The 19,972-nt window shown below is 34.8% G+C and overlaps 1 protein-coding gene across 2 annotated transcripts in view; it reads right to left on the reverse strand.

Moving 5' to 3' along the window:
* The window catches only part of ABCB7 (ATP binding cassette subfamily B member 7), a 1,517,597-nt gene that overhangs the window by 1,341,742 nt on the left and 155,883 nt on the right, over nucleotides 1-19,972 (reverse strand). For both annotated transcript variants that reach the window (XM_044057689.1, XM_044057687.1), the window contains exon 3: nucleotides 18,908-18,994. In XM_044057689.1, coding sequence (XP_043913624.1) covers nucleotides 18,908-18,994 — 87 coding nt within the window. The remainder of the gene's footprint in view (nucleotides 1-18,907; nucleotides 18,995-19,972) is intronic.

Consider the following 19,972-nt stretch of genomic DNA (forward strand, 5'->3'; position numbering starts at 1 on the left):
GATCCCTCTGCTGAATACTGGTACCTGACCTGGATCAACATCTGGTGCAACTATATATATTCGTTAAAATTCAATCCATATGCTGTCCTTTTTCTAGCACCTGATGGTGACTACAAGTTGAAGATCTTGCCTACACTAAAGAACAAAATTCGCATCTTTCAATCTCTGATGACCTCTTCAAATTTACACAATACTGTTCCCATTCTCCAACCTATTCACCTAAACCCTAACTTAAAAATCAATAATAAAATGGTCTAACAAACTTCCCTATTATTAAGAAATCCATAGTTTGGCACTTTTACAACTCTAAAAATGTTGCCGAGGTCAAAGCCTTATTTGGTGCTCCTAACAAATATGATCCTATTTTAAGACAAATTTGCTCACTTATAAAACAAAAATTCTCTTGCTATACAGTAAAGGAGCAAGACATTACAGTATCACAATCAATCATTAAATCACTTTCTCATACCTATAAACTTGTGTCGAGCATAAAATATAATCATTCACTTCTATTTTCCAAACATTGGGACAGCATACAAGGAGAAATCTCTACGGAGTCTAAGTGTGAAGCAATCAATAATACCCTGAATTTAACACCCTTCACAAACCTAATTTACACTCAACTTATGATAAACAATTCCTACTATACCCCAGCAGTCTTACTGAAATTCGGGCACAATAAAAACCTAACCTGTCCGTTCTGTTCCCTCCCACATGTAGATATACTTCACATCTTTTGGAGCTTTAAGAATATCTACAAACTTTGGTGTTCTCTCAGAACTCAGTTGGAAAAAAATGGCATACGAAAAAAACACATTTTCTTGGCAAACCATGATTCTAAATATAATTCTTAAATCTCTTAAAGGTATCCATCGTCACACCTGCGTCACGGCCTGCGCTCTTCTCAAATATTTTATAGCCAAGAATTGGGTCAATCCCTCAGCAATAGCTTGGGAAAACTTTACATCAATGGCAATCAAATATATATCTCCACATACGTTATGCAATAATAGAAAGAAAAAATAATATTTTCAGAATTACTGGTGTAGCCTTTTTGATGAAATCCAAACTAATCTTCCAAAATGTGGGTCACTAACATTACATTCCAGGAAATCCTCCATCGGTATCATATTGGGCCCTATAATCATTAGACATTGTTATCATCACACTGTAACTTTTGATCTTATGAAGTATTTTGTTACATTATTTTGTTATCCTCTGGCATCCATGGTGTAAATATGGTATAATTGTACATGGGGTAAATAGTTGGTTTAAATGGATATACCCTCCTTACCACTTTTCTTTCTTCTTAAGACAGTCATATACTCCCTCCTCCTTCCAAGCTATTTTCCATTTATATCTCTAGACTTCGACTTAATAGGTTATTGGAGGTCTTTTACTGCTTATATCATTCTCCAAGATGTAATTTTCCCTGCAAGATAATTGCTGTTTTATAAATGCATAGTTTTTGCACTGTTTATTTATATATATATATATATATATATATATATATATATATATATATATATATATATATATACTTTACTGCTTCCTGTAATGATTTGCAGTTTTTCCTTTGTATGTTTGAAAAGTTTGTAAAATTCAATAAAAATATATTTGAAAAAAAAAAAAAAAAAAAAAAAAAAAAAGATCCTATCTTTTGTTGTTTTATATAGCATACTTGCCTTTCCTGAAAGCCTATTTACAGACAACCTCCACAAAAAATCTGTACATTCCACATTTTTCACATCTTTTCATTCTTGCTTTTACTTTTTTTTCTCCTAAATGCCTTCAAGGGTAAGTATAATAAAATGTCCCCATTATATTGATACAGTTTCATTTCTGTAAAAGTAATTCCTTTACTTCTTTTTAAACATGTAAGCTTTTCCCATATTAATAAAGATTATAGAAGAAAAATATTAAGTAACAATTATCCTTTTTTTCCCCTTTATTCCTGTCAATACTTTATATAAATTCAATGAGGCTATATATAAACTGGGTTTATTAAACCCTAACCTCCTTCTTTTTGTAACAAAGAATTCCTTTTAATCCAGTTTAGATCCCCATATAAAAGTAAATAATGCATTCAAGAATTCTTTTTCATACTCTAACTGTATCCATCATAAACACACTTGCTAGATGTGCCATCTTACCTAATATTACTGAATTAAACATGCTTTTTTCCTACACAAAAGTTTAAATGTTATCCAAAATATACAAAATGTTCCTTATTTTTAAGCACATTATCCTTCAATTGCGTCACTCTCTGTTTCTAATTACCAAACCTTATTCCCCAAATTTATATTTCTTCTTTATCATACTGAATGCCTCTTATTTTTTCTGAAAACCCAAGTCCATAACTCTTTTCCTCAATACTTAAACCAAACACCTTTAATTCTTCGTCAAATGACTTAATAGCTATACTCAACCATTCTTTAAATTTTTAACAACTAATAGTAGACCGTCCACATAAGAGAACATTACTGGAATCTGAATTCCCCTGGTGTACAATATTTAGCTTCCTCCAGTGCTAAATTTATCTTGCTAACTACTGCATTCATAATTAATGCAAATAAAAGATTACTTGCTGGACATTCTTGCTTAATACCACTTTTTTATTTCTATTGCCTCACTTAACCAATCATTAACCACTAATTTGATTTTATTTTTGTTGTATACTGATTTCAAAATGTTGGTTATTTTATTACTTGCATATATTCTTGCGAAATTTCCCATAATGCTTCATGCAGAATCTTGCTGAATGCTTTACTTACATCTCCGACCAATATTTTCAATCCTAATGACAAAAATAGCAGCAGTGGGTTCAGGTACAAAAGCTGACAGTTTATCCAATAATTTATTCAATAAAACAAAGGAAAAGTGCAGTCACATAAAAATCCAAAAGGTATAAAACAGTATTCCAAGCGCTTTCGCCTCTGGTGAATCAGAGACTTTTTCAAGGAACTTGTGTGACTACACCTTTCATGTGTTTTATTGAATAAATTATTGGATAAACTGTCAGCCAGCTTTTGTACCTGAACCCACTGCTGCTGTTTTTATCATTTGGAGTTTGTGTGGCCTACAAAATTTCAATCCTGTTTCCCAGTTTATTGCATCATATAACAATTCTCTTATTATCATTAAAAGTTCTTGACTTCCATTTTCTTTTGTTCCAAAATGATTTCATTCAGTAACTTATTAGCCTCACTTACTATGCTTTTTTCTACTATTTTCATAAAGATATTATAATAAACATTGCTTAATACTAGTGGTCTCCATTTTTGTTTTTTCTTTCTCTCTTCTTCCATATAAAACTTCATTGCACCCATACATACTTTTTTCATTTACTCCTTTTTCAAAACATTTATTCAACATCTCTAAAAATATTCGTTTTGCCATTCTTGCATATCTGTATACATTAGATATTAAAGCCCATCTAAAGCTGTAGCTGCTTCTACATTCACCATTTTCAACACATTTTTAAATTTGATCACTGTAATCTTTTCTTCCATTCTTTTATCTACTTCAGTTCATTTTTCATTTCTTACGTTCATTTATTCTTTCTTATAGTCTCACATATAGAAAAAAAAATTCAAAGTATGTCTTATCTGCAATAGTTCTTTTCGTCTATTTACTATACATCCTTATCATTCCTTAACTCCCTTATTATTCTTAATGTTTCTTTAATCATTTACTTGGGTATAGTGCTAATTATTTTCTTCCTTGTAAATATCTTTCTTTGAATAATTTTTTTGATTTTCTCTTGGTTCATTTTGTATAACATTTTCTCTTTTTCTAGATAATCTTTGTTGTCTATTATATTTTTAAAGACATGGTTACAGATTTCCTTATATTTGCAACTATCTTGCGTTGTTTTTGTTCTTTGCCATTCCGGCACTTCTTTTCTATGTTTTTCTTTTAGCCTAATCCCCCACCTCCTCCAATCTTTATAAAATTCTCACATGTTTAATTATCTAACTCACTTCTGATTCATTAATTCTTTTTATCCCTCTACCTATTTTTATATAGCCTATTTTTTCTTGAAACTCTATCCAGATTGCTATACGGTCTGAAAAAAACGTAATTTTAACTCCTTGATGTAACATTCTTAAACTCTCTGACACTATTAAACAATCAATGCCAGTTTTCAAATTACTCCTTTTATATGTCCAATACTTGTTTTTCCATAAGTACATTTTACCGCTTTTGATCATATCTGAAATAACCTTTACATCTGCCCCTTCTTTCTCCAATGTTTTAAATCACAACAGATGTCTCCCACTATTACTATTTACATATTCACACTAACATAGTCAAGTATTTTCCTAAACAATCTCTCTCAGTTTCTGTTAAGTGTATGTATAAATGTGCAATCACCCTATATACATCTGTTTTTCTATTTTATATCTAATATTACTATTCTTCCTAATACTACTAACATATAATCCAGAATTTCTATACATTCTTTACATAAAACTGCTATGCCTGAGCATTTTTCTTCTCCCAAGTTCCATATAACCTTGCCTTCCCATAACCCATTTACTTGTATTCTTTATTCTTCTGTTATTCTTATTCGTATTAATACTATAATATACATATCTAAGAATCTGCACCATTCCAACACTCCTAGCCTTCGCTGAACATTCTTTATACTATTCACACTTATGGCTCGAATTCTCACTTTGTGGAAACGTTTCTGTTGCTTTTATCCTTTTCCTTTTTTGTTTACTCCTATACCTATATTTTTACATTTCTGGTTTATTTCGCTCATTTCCCAACATAATTTCTTTTACTTTTAACTCTTAACCATTTACCTCCCCTTCATCATTTGAATCAATTACTTCTTCCTCTCTCTCATCCCCCCCATACATTCTTTTATTTCCATGCTTATGTCTTCCTCATTTAGTTTTTTCTTTTTGTGTTTCTTCTATATGATCTAGTAAAACATTTTCCCTATCTTGGTCTAACTTTGGTTCTTTTGTAACATCCTCTTTAGCCTTACAATCCATCCATGAATATACTATTTTTTCACACAATACATTTTTGTTCACATTTTTTGCTTCATGGCCAACTTTACCACAAATAAAATATTTCTTTTCGGCACAATTATTAATTAAATGATCATTTTTACCACACAAAAAAATGTCATTGGTTGTCCCCAATATCCAACTCTTTATACTGGGCAAATGTGTAACCTTGTCATTTTGCATTTTCAATAGAACACCCACATTCCCATCCCCCAGTCCATAAACCTCTCATTATAAATCTTTGTAATGTCTATTACATCTCTACACAGTTTTTAAATAGTCTTATATCATCTTTTTCAACATCAGTTCAAAATTGTACAAATACTCTTTTTACTTCTCTGTTAAATTCCTGCACAACATACAAGTTCCAAGGATTTTCATTCTTTTTTTTTTTCCATATTGTTCTAAGAATTTTTCCATACACTGCGCCTCCTCGAAAAAATGTCACAATTATCTTTGTTAAAACTGATAAATCCTCTTACCTCTGAGTTCAGTACCCAGTGTCAGAAAACAACACACACCAGTACATTCTTTTTTCCTAGTATGCTACTCAGCAAGGTACAAGTGGTGGAGGTTTCAACTTAATATAATTTAGTAATAATCTACAACTGTGTATGCAAGCATATCAGGATTTCCTCATGGTTGGTTTGATCACAGGAGCAAAGCTGGAGTAATGAAATAAAGGATATCGGGATTTACCCACAGTTGGTTTGGTTCGATCATGAGGGCAAAGTCTGAATGATTACACAAAGGCAACCATTAAGTCCTGATATACCTACACATAGTTGTGGATTACTGCTATTATACAATTAAGAAAGAAACTGCTTATTTTTATTTATCTTAAATAATGTTTTTTGTATAATGGCACTTCAGTTTTCTTTCACGTTGTCTTCAGTATGCTGATGGACTGCAAATCAAAGGATCATAGACAATTACTAAGCTAATGGCCTGGGGCCCATGCAAGCCTAGCCAAGAGTTTAACCACATAAAAGAAACCTCAGTCAGCACCTGTCGCCACGGTCAATGAGGGACACAGGTGGAACCAGTGGGACAAATTTGTGATTTCCCTTCCACTCATCAAGGTCACGCTTGAAGAGGGTCAGCGACGTACTTTGTTTGACGTGTATGGAGAGTATATTACAGAGACAGGGCAGCCTGTGGGAGACAAACCTGTCTCTCCAGCAGGTTTTGTTAATGTCACATATTAGATTTAAGCCTTTCAATCAGGTAATGCGCGACGGGTTAGACAAAGATATGGAGCATCTGTAGTACAGCAGGATCTCAGATTGCCTTGTAGGCAAGACACAGATCACCTCTGAGCAGTCTGTATGATACTGAGTAGAATGACAGTGATTTGAGCCTGTCCACATAGTGTTGGAGGTCATGGATTCTCTTTGTGAAGTATTTCTGTGGCCTTTCCAGTTGGTGCAGGTGTTTGGAGAGGTACATACCAAACGGGGAGTTTTACTCAATTATTGGCTTAAATGAGGGAGGAGGAGTACAGAGAGGTAATAACCTCCTTTTTTTCTGGATGCAATCCCTTTACTTATAAGATGAACCAAGTAAAAGTCTTCTCTGACCACTGTCACTACATAATGGTCAAATGTGAGATGGTTGTCAACCTGTATATAACAAGCACATCAAATTCAGGTCCAAGTAATCCAATACACTTATACGCCAAAAGATTTAATAGAAGCAAAGCTTTCGGGTTAACCACCCTTCATCAGTACATAAAATTGAATGAATCTAAAAACACTTAAGTAGGAACATAATTGCATCACATGATTCAGCCAGCCTAACAAATTCTTCAAACAATTAGGTTCTTAAAAATATTAAAATAGTACTATATAAATTCTAAAATTCCTATGTATACTTAAACATTCTATAATTATATAAGAAATATACAAAATATACAAAATATATACTACAACTTTCATATAAACATATGTACACCCATACACATCCATATTGCACATGGAATATCTCATATAACTTGCATAATAGGTATACGGAATAGATAATAAAACATATATCACAATAAAACTACAGACTATGCAAGAAGTGTAAAAGAGTGTAAATAACATGAGACCCTCAGTGAAAACTGTTGGTGTATTAGTGTAAAATGCAATAAGGACTAAATATTTTCTCTTTGACTTTTAATAAGAACTGGTTTCAGACTAGTCGCTACATTTAATCCAGGTTTTTGATCTGCATCTAATCTAATTATCCATTCAAGTTCTTTAAGTTCTAATGCATTATTAATATCACCCCCTCTCAAACCAAGGTTAACCTCACAAATCACTCTAAATTTAAATGCATGACCTTAATTTTCCTTAATATGTTTGCTTAATGCATTTGTCATAATTTCCCTTCTTATTTCGGACTTGTGTTCTATTATGCGCTCTTTTAACTTTCTGATAGTCTTACCTATATAAAAACTATTTGACAAGTATTACAGTTAGCTAAACATTTAAATTCATATTTTTCCTTTGTTATAGGATGTTCAAATATATTTGAAGAATCAAATATATCAACACAGCATGTACACTTATGTCATTTTTGCATTAAATTTTTCATTAATTTTTTCTTTGAATAAATACCCTTTTCCTCTTTTTCTTTGAAATCTTTATAACATAACTTCTGTTTAAGATTCTTCATACTCCTAAAGGAAAAATTTGGTTTCATTCCTAATAACTCTTTAACCTCTGGTGAAGCTAGCATTATCAGCCAGTTTCTTTCTTCACCCTGACTGCCTGAAACTGCCCTGCCTTGATTCACATGGTTATCACTTTCAGTGTAAAGTAGTTCACCTACTAGCTCCCTGACAGTACACCCAGGAACACTGAAACAGAAAGTATGTTTGCTAGAGTTAACTAAAGACTGTATCCATAATAATATATAACTACTCTGCCAGGTTAGGTGAGTCTCCCGAGTTTGGTACGGCAGCAGCCAATCCCCCCCCCCATAGCAGTCTGTCATATCCCCACTTTCAGCCTATCTCACACTCTATTTTCCATTTTTTATCCTGCCTGCCCAACTCTATACTGGTTCCTCTCCTCTATCTCCTCATTCTCCTTCAGCATGGAAATACCTCAGCTGTGGCATACTCCGTAATTCTGGTGACTGCCCACTAGGTGGTGCCTCTTTACTTGCTGTCTAACTTATATCCTTACACTCTCCCTTTATAACTTACTAGCTACACCTTCTGTTCTTAACTACAGCTCTTCTCGTACTAGGCCACCATTACTAGATTCCTAGCTCTAGTTAAACCCTGTGTCTTAATAGTTTTACCGTGCCCTAAGGGTCTAATATCTCTATCCACCCTTCTAAGCATCATACATCTCCCACTGTTAAGCCTCTCACCTCCCTGTTACACTTTCCACCTATACACTCACCTGTTGCCTCTCTATTCTCACTGATTGTCCTCTTGGATTCAGGACTCCTTGTCTCTTCCCGCTCCGTTCGCCCTGTGGGCTCACTCAGCTCCCCTTCCCTGCCCCCAATTCCCACCCGCCCCAAGGGCCCCTACACTTATTACTCCTACACCACACCCCCTTTAATACTGCACCAATACCACTGCTCACATCATTATCACATCACACCTCCCTCAACACATTAGTATTAGTCACACCCACCCCCAATTAACTCTGTTATTCACTTCCCACACTACATTCACCACTACACCAAGTTACCTATCACACCACACATTCAACTATTAACTATTTCACTCCACAATGCCAACATCTCCCACCCACCACCTAATTCAACTACTTCTCATTCTCACACTACTTCATTCTCTTTTTACTATATATCTCTTATCCTCATACGAACAACCACTTTACTCCTCTACCCCCTTTCCCACAAAATATACTTCCACATTACCACTTAACATTACTCCAATCTCTTTAAATATTACATCCACACCCATCTACATACTTCCCAAATTTCACAGACTAGCACCCATTAAATATAATAATACCAATAACAAAAAAATACTTATCCATTCTTACAAACTACTTTACCATAAATACTTTACATACCTTCACTCCCTACTAGATGGAGACATTAACCCAAACCCTGGTCCTAATCATACCTCTACCACTGATAAATATGCTCTAATTAATAGTAGCTCCATAACCCCTTCCAAGCCAGCAAACTCTCTCCTCATAGCACATCTTAATATACGCAGCATTAATAATAAAATCCCACACCTCCATGCCCTACTAGATGTCCACCAATTTGATATCCTATGCCTATCTGAAACGTGGCTTAAACCCACAATCAAAGATAATGAAGTTATCCCTCCTGGTTATAATATCATTAGAAATTACCGTACTACCAAAAAGGGAGGAGGGGTTACAATCCTCTACAAAACTAAACTCCAAATTAGCACCATTGACCTTAACCCATGCTTAGACAACAAAGCTGAATTACTTATCACTAAACTTCAAGTCAACCCTAATAAAGCTATAAATGTCATTAGCCTATACCTACCACCAGGAAACAATATTAATACCCTTGAAAATATCCTGAACTGGCTTACTATCAACCTCCCTCAGGAAACTATAATGTTAGGTGACCTCAATATTGATTGGCAGTCCTGTAATAGTTCACGCCCTTCTACCCACATTAACCTACATGGCTTTACTCAAACTATTAACTCCTCTACCAGAACTCACAAACCGAACAACAAAGAAACTATCTTGGACTGGATACTTACTAACAATCCTCTACATACCTACAAAGTAGGGACCCTCCCAGATGATCTAAGTGTCCACTCCCTAACCTATTTTATTAGATCTAAAACCAACCTTACTCATCCCAACATTGCCAGAACTGTTCGCTCCAAAAAACAATTTAACCACGGTCTATTCCTTACAGAACTTAAACAATGTAATTGGTCACCACTGAAATATCTTCCACTTGATGAAGCTGTTGCATATTTTAATTCCACATTCTTATCCATCCTGAACCACCATGCCCCATTACGTACTATTAGATGTAAAGCTAAACCTGCACCTTGGCTCTCAAACACTTCAAGGCATAAAATACATCTGAGAAACGAAGCCTGGGTGAAATGGCGTTCTACCAAAAACCCATTAGATCACTTAATTTTCAGACAACTAAGAAATGATACAAAAAAAGCCATAGTGCTAGATAAAAAGAACTTTCACCTCCAAATACAGCAAACCCATCTTAATAAACCTCAAATGTTCTGGAACAGCATTAACAAACTTCTTCATCCAGGAAAATCAGTCACCCCCAACCCTCTAGGCTCCAACCCAGATAATCCCATTCACACTGCCAACTCCTTTACCAATGCCATCCAATCTCTTGCTAGCCATCTTACACCAGACACCGCAAACCTGCCTAATTCTTCTGTAAATCCTCCTCCTTCCTCTCTATTGCAACCAGTGTCTACTTCTACTATTTGCTCTCTTATAATAAAACTTAAACCTTCCACCCCCTCAGCTGACCAACTCCCAGCAGAATACCTTCAAATAGGAGCCAAATCTATAGCCTACCCTATACCCATTCTTATCAACAGAACCATTAGTGAAGGACATATCCCGACCATCTGGAAAATATCTTATATTATTCCTCTACACAAAGGTGGGAACTCAAATGATTTCTCTAATTTTCGTCCCATAGCCTTGCTATCTCCCTTGGCAAAAATTATGGAAAAATGTATTCAGAAACAACTTGTAAACCACCTTCTCCAAAATAAGCTACTGGCTAACTGTCAACATGGCTTCAGACCTTACCATAGTACCACCACTGCCCTGCTATCTTTTAAACTGTATTAATAATAATCGTAACAATGGCTTTCATTCCTCTGCAGTATTCATTGATTTATCCAAAGCCTTCGACATGGCTCATCACCAGCTGCTCTTGCATATCATGCAATCTCTGTCCCTTGACCCATTAACCATCAACTGGTTCAAATCTTACCTTAATAACAGAAAACAAGCGGTACTCTGGCACAATAATCTATCAAATCTCCTACCTATCTCCCTTGGTGTCCCTCAGGGCTCCATATTAGGGCCGCTCCTATTTTCCATCTATATTAATGATCTTCACTCAGCAATTCCTCATTCTACCTGCATTCAGTATGCAGATGACTCCACTATTATCTGCTCAGCTACCTCTCAAATTGAACTGCAAACCATAACCCAGAACGCATTTAACACTGTGGAACAATGGTTTACAAACCGCTGTCTCCTCCTAAATCCTAAGAAAACAAAACTGCTACTCTTCTCCCCAACACGCAAGTCCACCCCCATATAATTTACACTTGCATCTAACAATGGCACGGTTATCTCTCCAGACCAAACTACCAAGCTCCTAGGAATAACTATTGACAATAACCTCAACTTTGACACACATATTAATAGTACAATAAAAACAGTCAACAAGAAACTTGGATCCCTCTATAGAATCAAACCCTTTCTTACTCCAACAGCCAGGACTGCTATAGTCAGAACTCATCTCATTTCTACTCTACTCTATGCCTCACCCATCTATACAAACCTTTCTAAAACTAACGTTCACAAGCTGACTGTATCCTATAACAATATTGCCAGACTTGCTGCCGCCTCTCTCCTTTCCAAACTCATCACTGTCTAAATCTTATACAACTCGATTGGTTAGAATTTCTGCAGCATCTTCATTTTTCACAGCTTACTATTGCCCATAAAAGAATGTATCAACCCTCTAATACTCCTATACTCTCAAGCCTACTTACCCTCTACCATAATCCTAAAAACTTACGCTCTGCTAATAAACTACTGTTTAACACCAGCAGAGCTAACAATGTAGCAGGCGACTCCCTCATCTGTAACACCGTTGGTAAGCTATGGAATCTTCTACCCACTGAACTTACTACTCTCTGCTCTCATAAACTTTAAGAAGCTCAAGCTTCATCTCAAGAAACACTGGTTATGTTCCTGTATTATCCCTGACTAACTGCTGCTTCTTCTCACTACAACCACCTGCATCATCTACCCTTCCATTCTAAAGCTGCTTATTATGAATCCTGTGACTGAATTCTTCATATTTACTTCTTTATTATCATCTTTAACTGCTTTACCATCGTATACATTGCATATATTCTTCTGTAGACGTTTTCATGACCATATTTTAAATGTGTTTTTTTCTATTATTCTGTAGACTTTTTCATGACCATACTTAAAATGTTTTTATTATATATTGTTCTATTCTATTTTTGGTCTATCATATGTTGTCTATTGTATTATTCATATTGTTTTGCACATGGAGCTTTTCTCCCCGGGCCTCTACTGAAAATGGACATATATCCAGCTAGACTAGCCCGGTCAACAAATGTAAAATAAAATAAAATAAAATATTACAGACATCTCTTGTATGGACATTAAATGTGGTTACATATCTTATTACATTATTTCTATTATCTGACATATTCACTGGTTGTCTATTAGACCCACCAAAAACAGGTTTATATTCATTGCTTCTTTTTATTTTAATCTCATCGTATATATGTTCAATAATTTGTGATGGATAGTCTAGCTTGATAAAATCCTGCATCATTTCACTTGCCTGGATTGCAAAATTAACGTCTTCTGTATTCAACTTACTTGTTCTAATCAATTGAGCTTTAAGCATGCCTTTAAATGTATGTTGTGGGTGTATACTATCTTTTCTAATATATCTATTTGCACTCACTTCCTTTTTATAGGTTGTCGTGTGTATACCATGTTCTTTCTTATATAGTCTAATATCTAAAAAAAGTAATATCCTTCTCAGAGTATGTCATTTTAAAAAATTTGTAGTCATAATTAAATAGTTAACATAATCATTTAATTCGGCTATATTACCATCCCAAATAAGAAAACAATCATCGACAAATCTCTTATAAAATTTCACCTTTGTGTTCAGTGTATTGCAATTACTTAAGAGAAATTGTTTCTCCCATTGATATAATACTAAATTCGCATATGTGTTTGCTATTGGGGTGCCCATTGCTACTCCCATCAGCTGCAGATAAAGTTTTTTATTAAAAATAAGAAAACATTTTTCGTTAATACCATATCCAAAAGTATACAAACATTTTCAATTTCCCTTACTTGCATAGAAGTCTCAGAATTAAGAAAAACTCTTATAGCATCTATACCATAGTCATTTGGGATCACTGTAAATAATGAAACAATATCTAAGGTCACAAATAAAAAAGAGTTCTCAGTATTAGACTCATACCAATTATACAGCTTAGTTAAAAAATCTTCGGTGTTTTTTAATATAGTCAGGCATTTAACTAAATACTTATTTAATTGTACCTGTAAATATTTAGAAATTGGCTCAGTTATCCAGCCACTGCCCGATACAATTGGCCTTAGTGGGGGATTCTCCAAGTCTTTATGTATTTTTGGGATACCATATATTCGTGGTATCCTAGGACAGGATACCGTAAAGTAGTTAAAGAGATCAATAGAAAAATCTTCGGTTAGCTGTAATTCATATATTAACATGTTCACATTTGCTACACATTTTTTAACATCATTCATAGTTATTTCTTTAAAAACTGTTACATCCGACAAAAAATTTTCAAAGTTCTCATAATATTTAACCCTGTCCATTACAACTATGGTTCCCCCTTTATCGGCCTGCTTAATCACAATGTCATGTTTCCGTTCAAGTTCACATAATGCCAAACTCTCGGTATGTTAAATTATAACGTTTTTCTTTTTTAGTTCTTAGATATAGGTGTCTTAACTCCCTTTCAACTACATTGGTAAATGCAAGAACAACATGGTACGGCTGTGGAATGAAAGTACTCAGTTTTTTGCAATTGTATCGGGCAGTGGCTGGATAATGGAGCCAATTTCTAAATATTTACAGATGCAATTAAATAAGTATTTAGTTAAATGCCCGACTATATTAAAAAACACCTAAGATTTTTTAACTAAGCTGTATAATTGGTATGAGTCTAATACGGAGAACTCTTTTTTTTTATTTGTGACATTAGATATTGTTTCATTATTTACAGTGATCCCAAATGACTATGGTATAGATGCTATAAGAGCTTTTCTTAATTCTGAGACTTCTATGCAAGTAAGGGAAATTGAAAATGTTTGTATACTTTTGGATATGGTATTAACGAAAAATGTTTTCTTATTTGATAAAAAACTTTATCTGCAGCTGACGGGAGTAGCAATGGGCACCCCAATAGCAAACACATATGCGAATTTAGTATTATATCAATGGGAGAAACAATTTCTCTTAAATAATTGCAATACACTGAACACAAAGGTGAAATTTTATAAGAGATTTTTTTTTATGATTGTTTTCTTATTTGGGATGGTAATGTAGCCGAATTAAATGATTATGTTAACTATTTAAATATGACTACAAATTTTTTAAAATTTAAAATGACATACTCTGAGAAGGATATTAGACTATATAAGAAAGAACATGGTATACACACAACAATCTATAAAAAGGAAGTGAGTGCAAATAGATATATTAGAAAAGATAGTATGCACCCACAACATACATTTAAATGCGTGCTTAAAGCTCAATTGATTAGAACAAGTAAGTTGAATACAGAAGACGTTAATTTTGCAATCCAGGCAAGTGAAATGATGCAGGATTTTATCAAGCTAGACTATCCATCACAAATTATTGAACATATATATGATGAGATTAAAATAAAAAGAAGCAATGAATATAAACTTTTTGGTGGGTCTAATAGACAACCAGTGAATATGTCAGATAATAGAAATAATGTAATAAGATATGTAACCACATTTAATGCCCATACAAGAGATGTCTGTAATATCATAGAAAGAAACTGGCTGATAATGCTAGCTTCACCAGAGGTTAAAGAGTTATTAGGAATGAAACCAAATTTTTCCTTTAGGAGTATGGAGAATCTTAAACAGAAGTTATGTTGTAAAGATTTCAAAGAAAAAGAGGAAAAGGGTATTTATTCAAAGAAAAATTTAATGCAAAAATGCCATAATTGTACATGTTGTGTTGATATATTTGATTCTTCTAATATATCTGAACATCCTATAACAAAGGAAAAACATGAATTTAAATGTTTAGCCAACTGTAACACTTGTCAAATAGTCTACCTTGCGACTTGCATTAAATGTCAAAGTTTTTATATAGGTAAGACTATCAGAAAGTTAAAAGAGCACATAATAGAACACAAGTCCGAAATAAGAAGGGAAATTATGACAAATGCATTAAGCAAACATATTAAGGAAAATGAAGGGCATGCGTTTAAATTTAGAGTGATTTGTGAGGTTAACCTTGGTTTGAGAGGGGGTGATATTAATAATGCATTAGAACTTAAAGAACTTGAATGGATAATTAGATTAGATGCAGAGCAAAAACCTGGATTAAATGTAACGACTAGTCTGAAACCAGTTCTTATCAAAAGACAAAGAGAAAATATTTAGTCCTTATTGCATTTTACACTAATACACCAACAGTTTTCACTGAGGGTCTCTTATGTTTTTTAAACTCTTTTACACTTCTTGCATAGTCTGTAGTTTTATTGTGATATACGTTTTATTATCTATTCCCTATACCTATTATGCAAGTTATATGAGATATTCCATGTGCAATATGGATGTGTATGGGTGTACATATGTTTATATGAAAGTTATAGTATACATTTTGTATATTTTGTATATTTCTTATATAATTATAGAATGTTTAAGTATACATAGGAATTTTAGAATTTATATAGCAATATTTTAATATTTTTAAAAACCTAACTGTTTGAAGAATTTGTTAGGCTGGCTGAATCATGTGATGCAATTATGTTCCTACTTAAGTGTTTTTAGATTCATTCCATTTTATGTACTGATGAAGGGTGGTTAACCCGAAAGCTTTGCTTCTGTCAACCTGTATACCCAGGTCTCTCACCACAGATTGTGTGCTTAAGGGGTTGCCGTTGATGTGGTAATCAGTAGGGGCCATGTTTTGTGTTTTGCCAAATGGTATGATAATATTTTTTTGTGTTTAACTTAAGGCCATGACTTTGGTATCAGTCATTTGCTGCTGTGACATCCTCTTGAAGTATGTTAACATCATTTGGGGAGTCAATGACAGCAACCAACTTACAGTTGTCTGCAAACTTAGGTCAGCCATAAGCCTTTTGTCTTTGCCTGGACCTCTGACAAGTAGATGCCAAACAATAGGGGTCACATGACAGATCCCTAGGGGACACCACTAGTGACAGTTCTGCTGACAGAGGTGGTGGCACCTATTTAGACCTTGTGAGTACTATCGGTGAGCCATTTGTTCGGTGATGCCAAAGTCTTTGGCCAAGTCAAGGTAAGCTGTATGTACTTACTTTCCATCATCCAATGCCTTGGTGACAGTCTCAAAAAAGTCAACCAGGTTCAACAGACTAGATCTGCCCTTGACAAATCCGAATTGGATGGGGTCAAGTGCTTGGAGACTGCCTATGTCCTTGTTTATGAGGTCCATAAAAATACACTCCATGCCCTTACAGATCAAACTTGTCAAGCTAATGAGGCAATAGTTTCCAGGGTCAGTATTGGCATCACCTTTGTGCAAAGGGATGACAATGGCAGTTGTCCACTCTGCTGGAATGAAGCCTGTACTTAGGCTATGGTTGAACAGGGTGCTCAATACGAGGCTACTTTTTGTTGGAGATATTGCAGAATACAGCCTGAGATATTATCAGGTCCTATGGTAGCTGTGTTCTTTGCCTTGAATAGGGTCTTTAACACTTGATCTATGGAGATGTGAGCTGCGGGGCAAGTATCGGGGATGTCGAATGGGCCTTTGGTGGGAACAGCAGGGTGAAGTTTGCTCTGAACCCATCTGCTAGCAGGTTGGCCAAGTCAAAAGGATCACATGGGTATAAAACTTACATTCTCACACTTGCACAGTAAATTAGTGCAATGCAAGAGAAGCAACAGAGAAAAAAGTATCTGTTGCATTTTTTTCTTTAACTGTTTAAAAATCAGAAATAGTATGAGAAATGGTGCAAAAATGAGGAAAATTGTTTTACATACTTGATTTTTCTAAGAGTTTGCTTCATCTCCAGAAAAATAAATGCTGTTATCCAGTGTATATCAACAGAAAGTCTGACCACTCAATGGTACTTAAGGGAATTGACTTTTTTCCTGTTGGCATATGTCGATTCACAAGAGGCACACTGGTTATGGGAGATTTAGTCTTGCTTACTGTGCCATTAAAAACACAATGATCCTGGACCTCCTTTTTTACCACAAGCCAAAAATCTTCACCAATACTAAAACCAGGGACCTAAATCATCCTCAACAGACAAATCAAACATGATGGAGGGGACAGGTTTATAACCCAGCAACTCCCAAACTTCTGGAGCAAACTTTCCATGCATGTTAAGCAGGACAACTCATTATCTTACTATAATGCCTAAACTGGATGACAAATTTACTCCAGGAAGGACTGGTAAGACAGACCCACCTGGAGAAAGGAGGTGCGGTCTGAGAGAGAGTACTGGCACGGCGAGAATGGCCATGAGACTATATGACCTTGGGAGTACCCAAGCATAACTAAATATGCAAATAAGAGAAACAGCAAAGTCCTACATATGGGATACAGTGAGCTTGCCTCTGCAAAAAAGGCTTCAGGTTCTCAAAATATTTACAACATAAATGAAAATATGACAACAAATATATAGAATCCATCCCCTTTTTTCATTACAAATTTATTCTATATCAGCTGCTTAACTCCCAACCCATGAAAACTGAGGCTTCTCATACCTTCAGTAAGGAAGGGTAAGGGCTGTAAACCTCAAGGCTCTCCTTTCCATCACAGGTTATGCACTAAGCCACCATGTGACATATGGGAGCCTGAAAGTACACATCACCAAAAAATATGAAGCCTTATTCCAAGCTTCATTTACTGCCATCACTACAGACAGGTTTAGACACAGGATAACCCTAGTTCTACTTTAATCAGTCATTCAAAACAAGTTTTAACCTCCAAGCCCAATGGAGCATACCCCCCCCTGCTCTTTTTCTAAAACTACATCACTAACTGTTGTTTAACAGCTGTATGTCAGTCAGCAGTACCAAAGAAACACTACAATTACCTGTATAAATATTGGAGTCAAAGCTAGCATCAAATGATTTTAAATATTTTTTCTTAAGTCAATTTAAAATATTTGCATGCATTAAATCATCATTTTTGTTGCTTTCCGTACATGTATAGTCACTGCTTATATACATCTGTTGTACAAAAATGCACTCCTTTACACATGTACACAACATTTTTCGCTTTACTTACATTTATCTATTGCACTTAACCACTTCTGTGACTTGTACCCAGATCATGGGTGAAATGGGTCTCTGCTGGATTAGTTTATTCATCAAGTTTGTGAACTAATAAAAACTTCACAGGCAAGAAACTGGTCCTCAGCATTACAAAATCTGAATCACAATATAATCTAAGAAATTCTTTCACATTTTAAGCCGTTCAGAAGATATCAAGTTAAAGTACCATATCAGACTCAGATCCACAAAATATGCCATCTCCTTTCCAGTTCATTACAAATACTTCTCTTTTTAGCCTTTTATCTGTCTGACAAATTGTAGGCATAAAAGTGTTAACAAGCCAATCAAATATTTTATGCTTCACAATAAATGAAATCAGTCATGATAAAATGAGCATAATGTCTAATGCAACCAGCAGCAAAATTAAACATCCCTCCCACTATTACTTCTTACAAAAAAAAATCTTCTCAGTTGAAGCTAAAAATCAATGTAGAGATAAGCAAATCAATGTTGTAGAAAGCACAGGAGTATTCTTCTACTACAAAAGAACATCACACAGCAAACAGAACCAACGCTGAGTAATTAGACTGCACTGCTTACCCCTTCTTTTGGATCTGTATGAAGACCTCCGCCTGCATGCCCATGCCAGCACAATCTTTTATCTACTAACTGCCACCACTGAAGTCCCTTAATCAAAAACACACAGAACAATAAGTTAGAAACTGGACAAGAGAAGATTACCTCATGTAAAGTCCATATATTCGACTCAATGAAATTAAAAAGTTAGGAAAGTTTATTTTAAATTAACTTGGTTGGTATTGAATTAAATATCTTTATGTAAAGCAAAACATTGCTACATACAAAAATCACAGGGCTTCCTTTTACTACCATACAGTAATCAATCATTAAACCATTAAGAAGAAAAACTTACAGAATGATGCAATTAACTTTTACACCGTTATGTTGATGTGATAACTAAGGTATTCTTGCAGGTATCAGGCAGAGCCTAAAAACAGTCCACTGACATCAAAACTCCCTGCTCAAACAAACAAACAAATAAATATCACAAGTAAAATGCTCTAATTTTATCTTTTAAAAGTTACAGTTTTACCACCATACAGAAAAATCACTGTAACACCATCATAATGAAATAATTGTGGCCATTATAACCAAGCACAAATTTGCTATTATTGTACAAAGTACAGTTGTGTAACATCTTACCAAAACAGGAGATGTCCTCCTCTTCACTAAAGGCATTCCCTACCTAGGTTAGTCAAATGTTAAGCCAGTACACTAAAGCCTTAGGATTTTAAAAGGCCACAGTGTCACACGTATGCTCCTCGCTCATGGCAGAGGGCAATAAGGTAATGTACAGATATACATACTTCAGAAATGAAATGCCCCAAGAGGAACAACAGTCTAAGAAGAGAAGGAGGAACAAGTGCATCCAGAAGGAAGAAATGAAGGAGAAGAGAGGAAGCAAATACTACAACAATGAAGAGAAGGACATCAACTGCTATGGGAAGATTACACACAACTGTACTATGTCCTTCCATATTACGGTTGCAGTGCTCTTCACTAAAGGGAAAGTGCAAAAGCTCAAAAGGAAACTTGAGAAGATGAAGGCCCCGCACAGCCCTCAAGAAACCCATGCAGGATAGTACA

This window comes from Protopterus annectens, chromosome 15.part0 (genome assembly GCF_019279795.1).
Source record: "Protopterus annectens isolate FY-2018-M chromosome 15.part0, PAN1.0, whole genome shotgun sequence".
Taxonomy (NCBI): Eukaryota; Metazoa; Chordata; order Ceratodontiformes; family Protopteridae; genus Protopterus; species Protopterus annectens.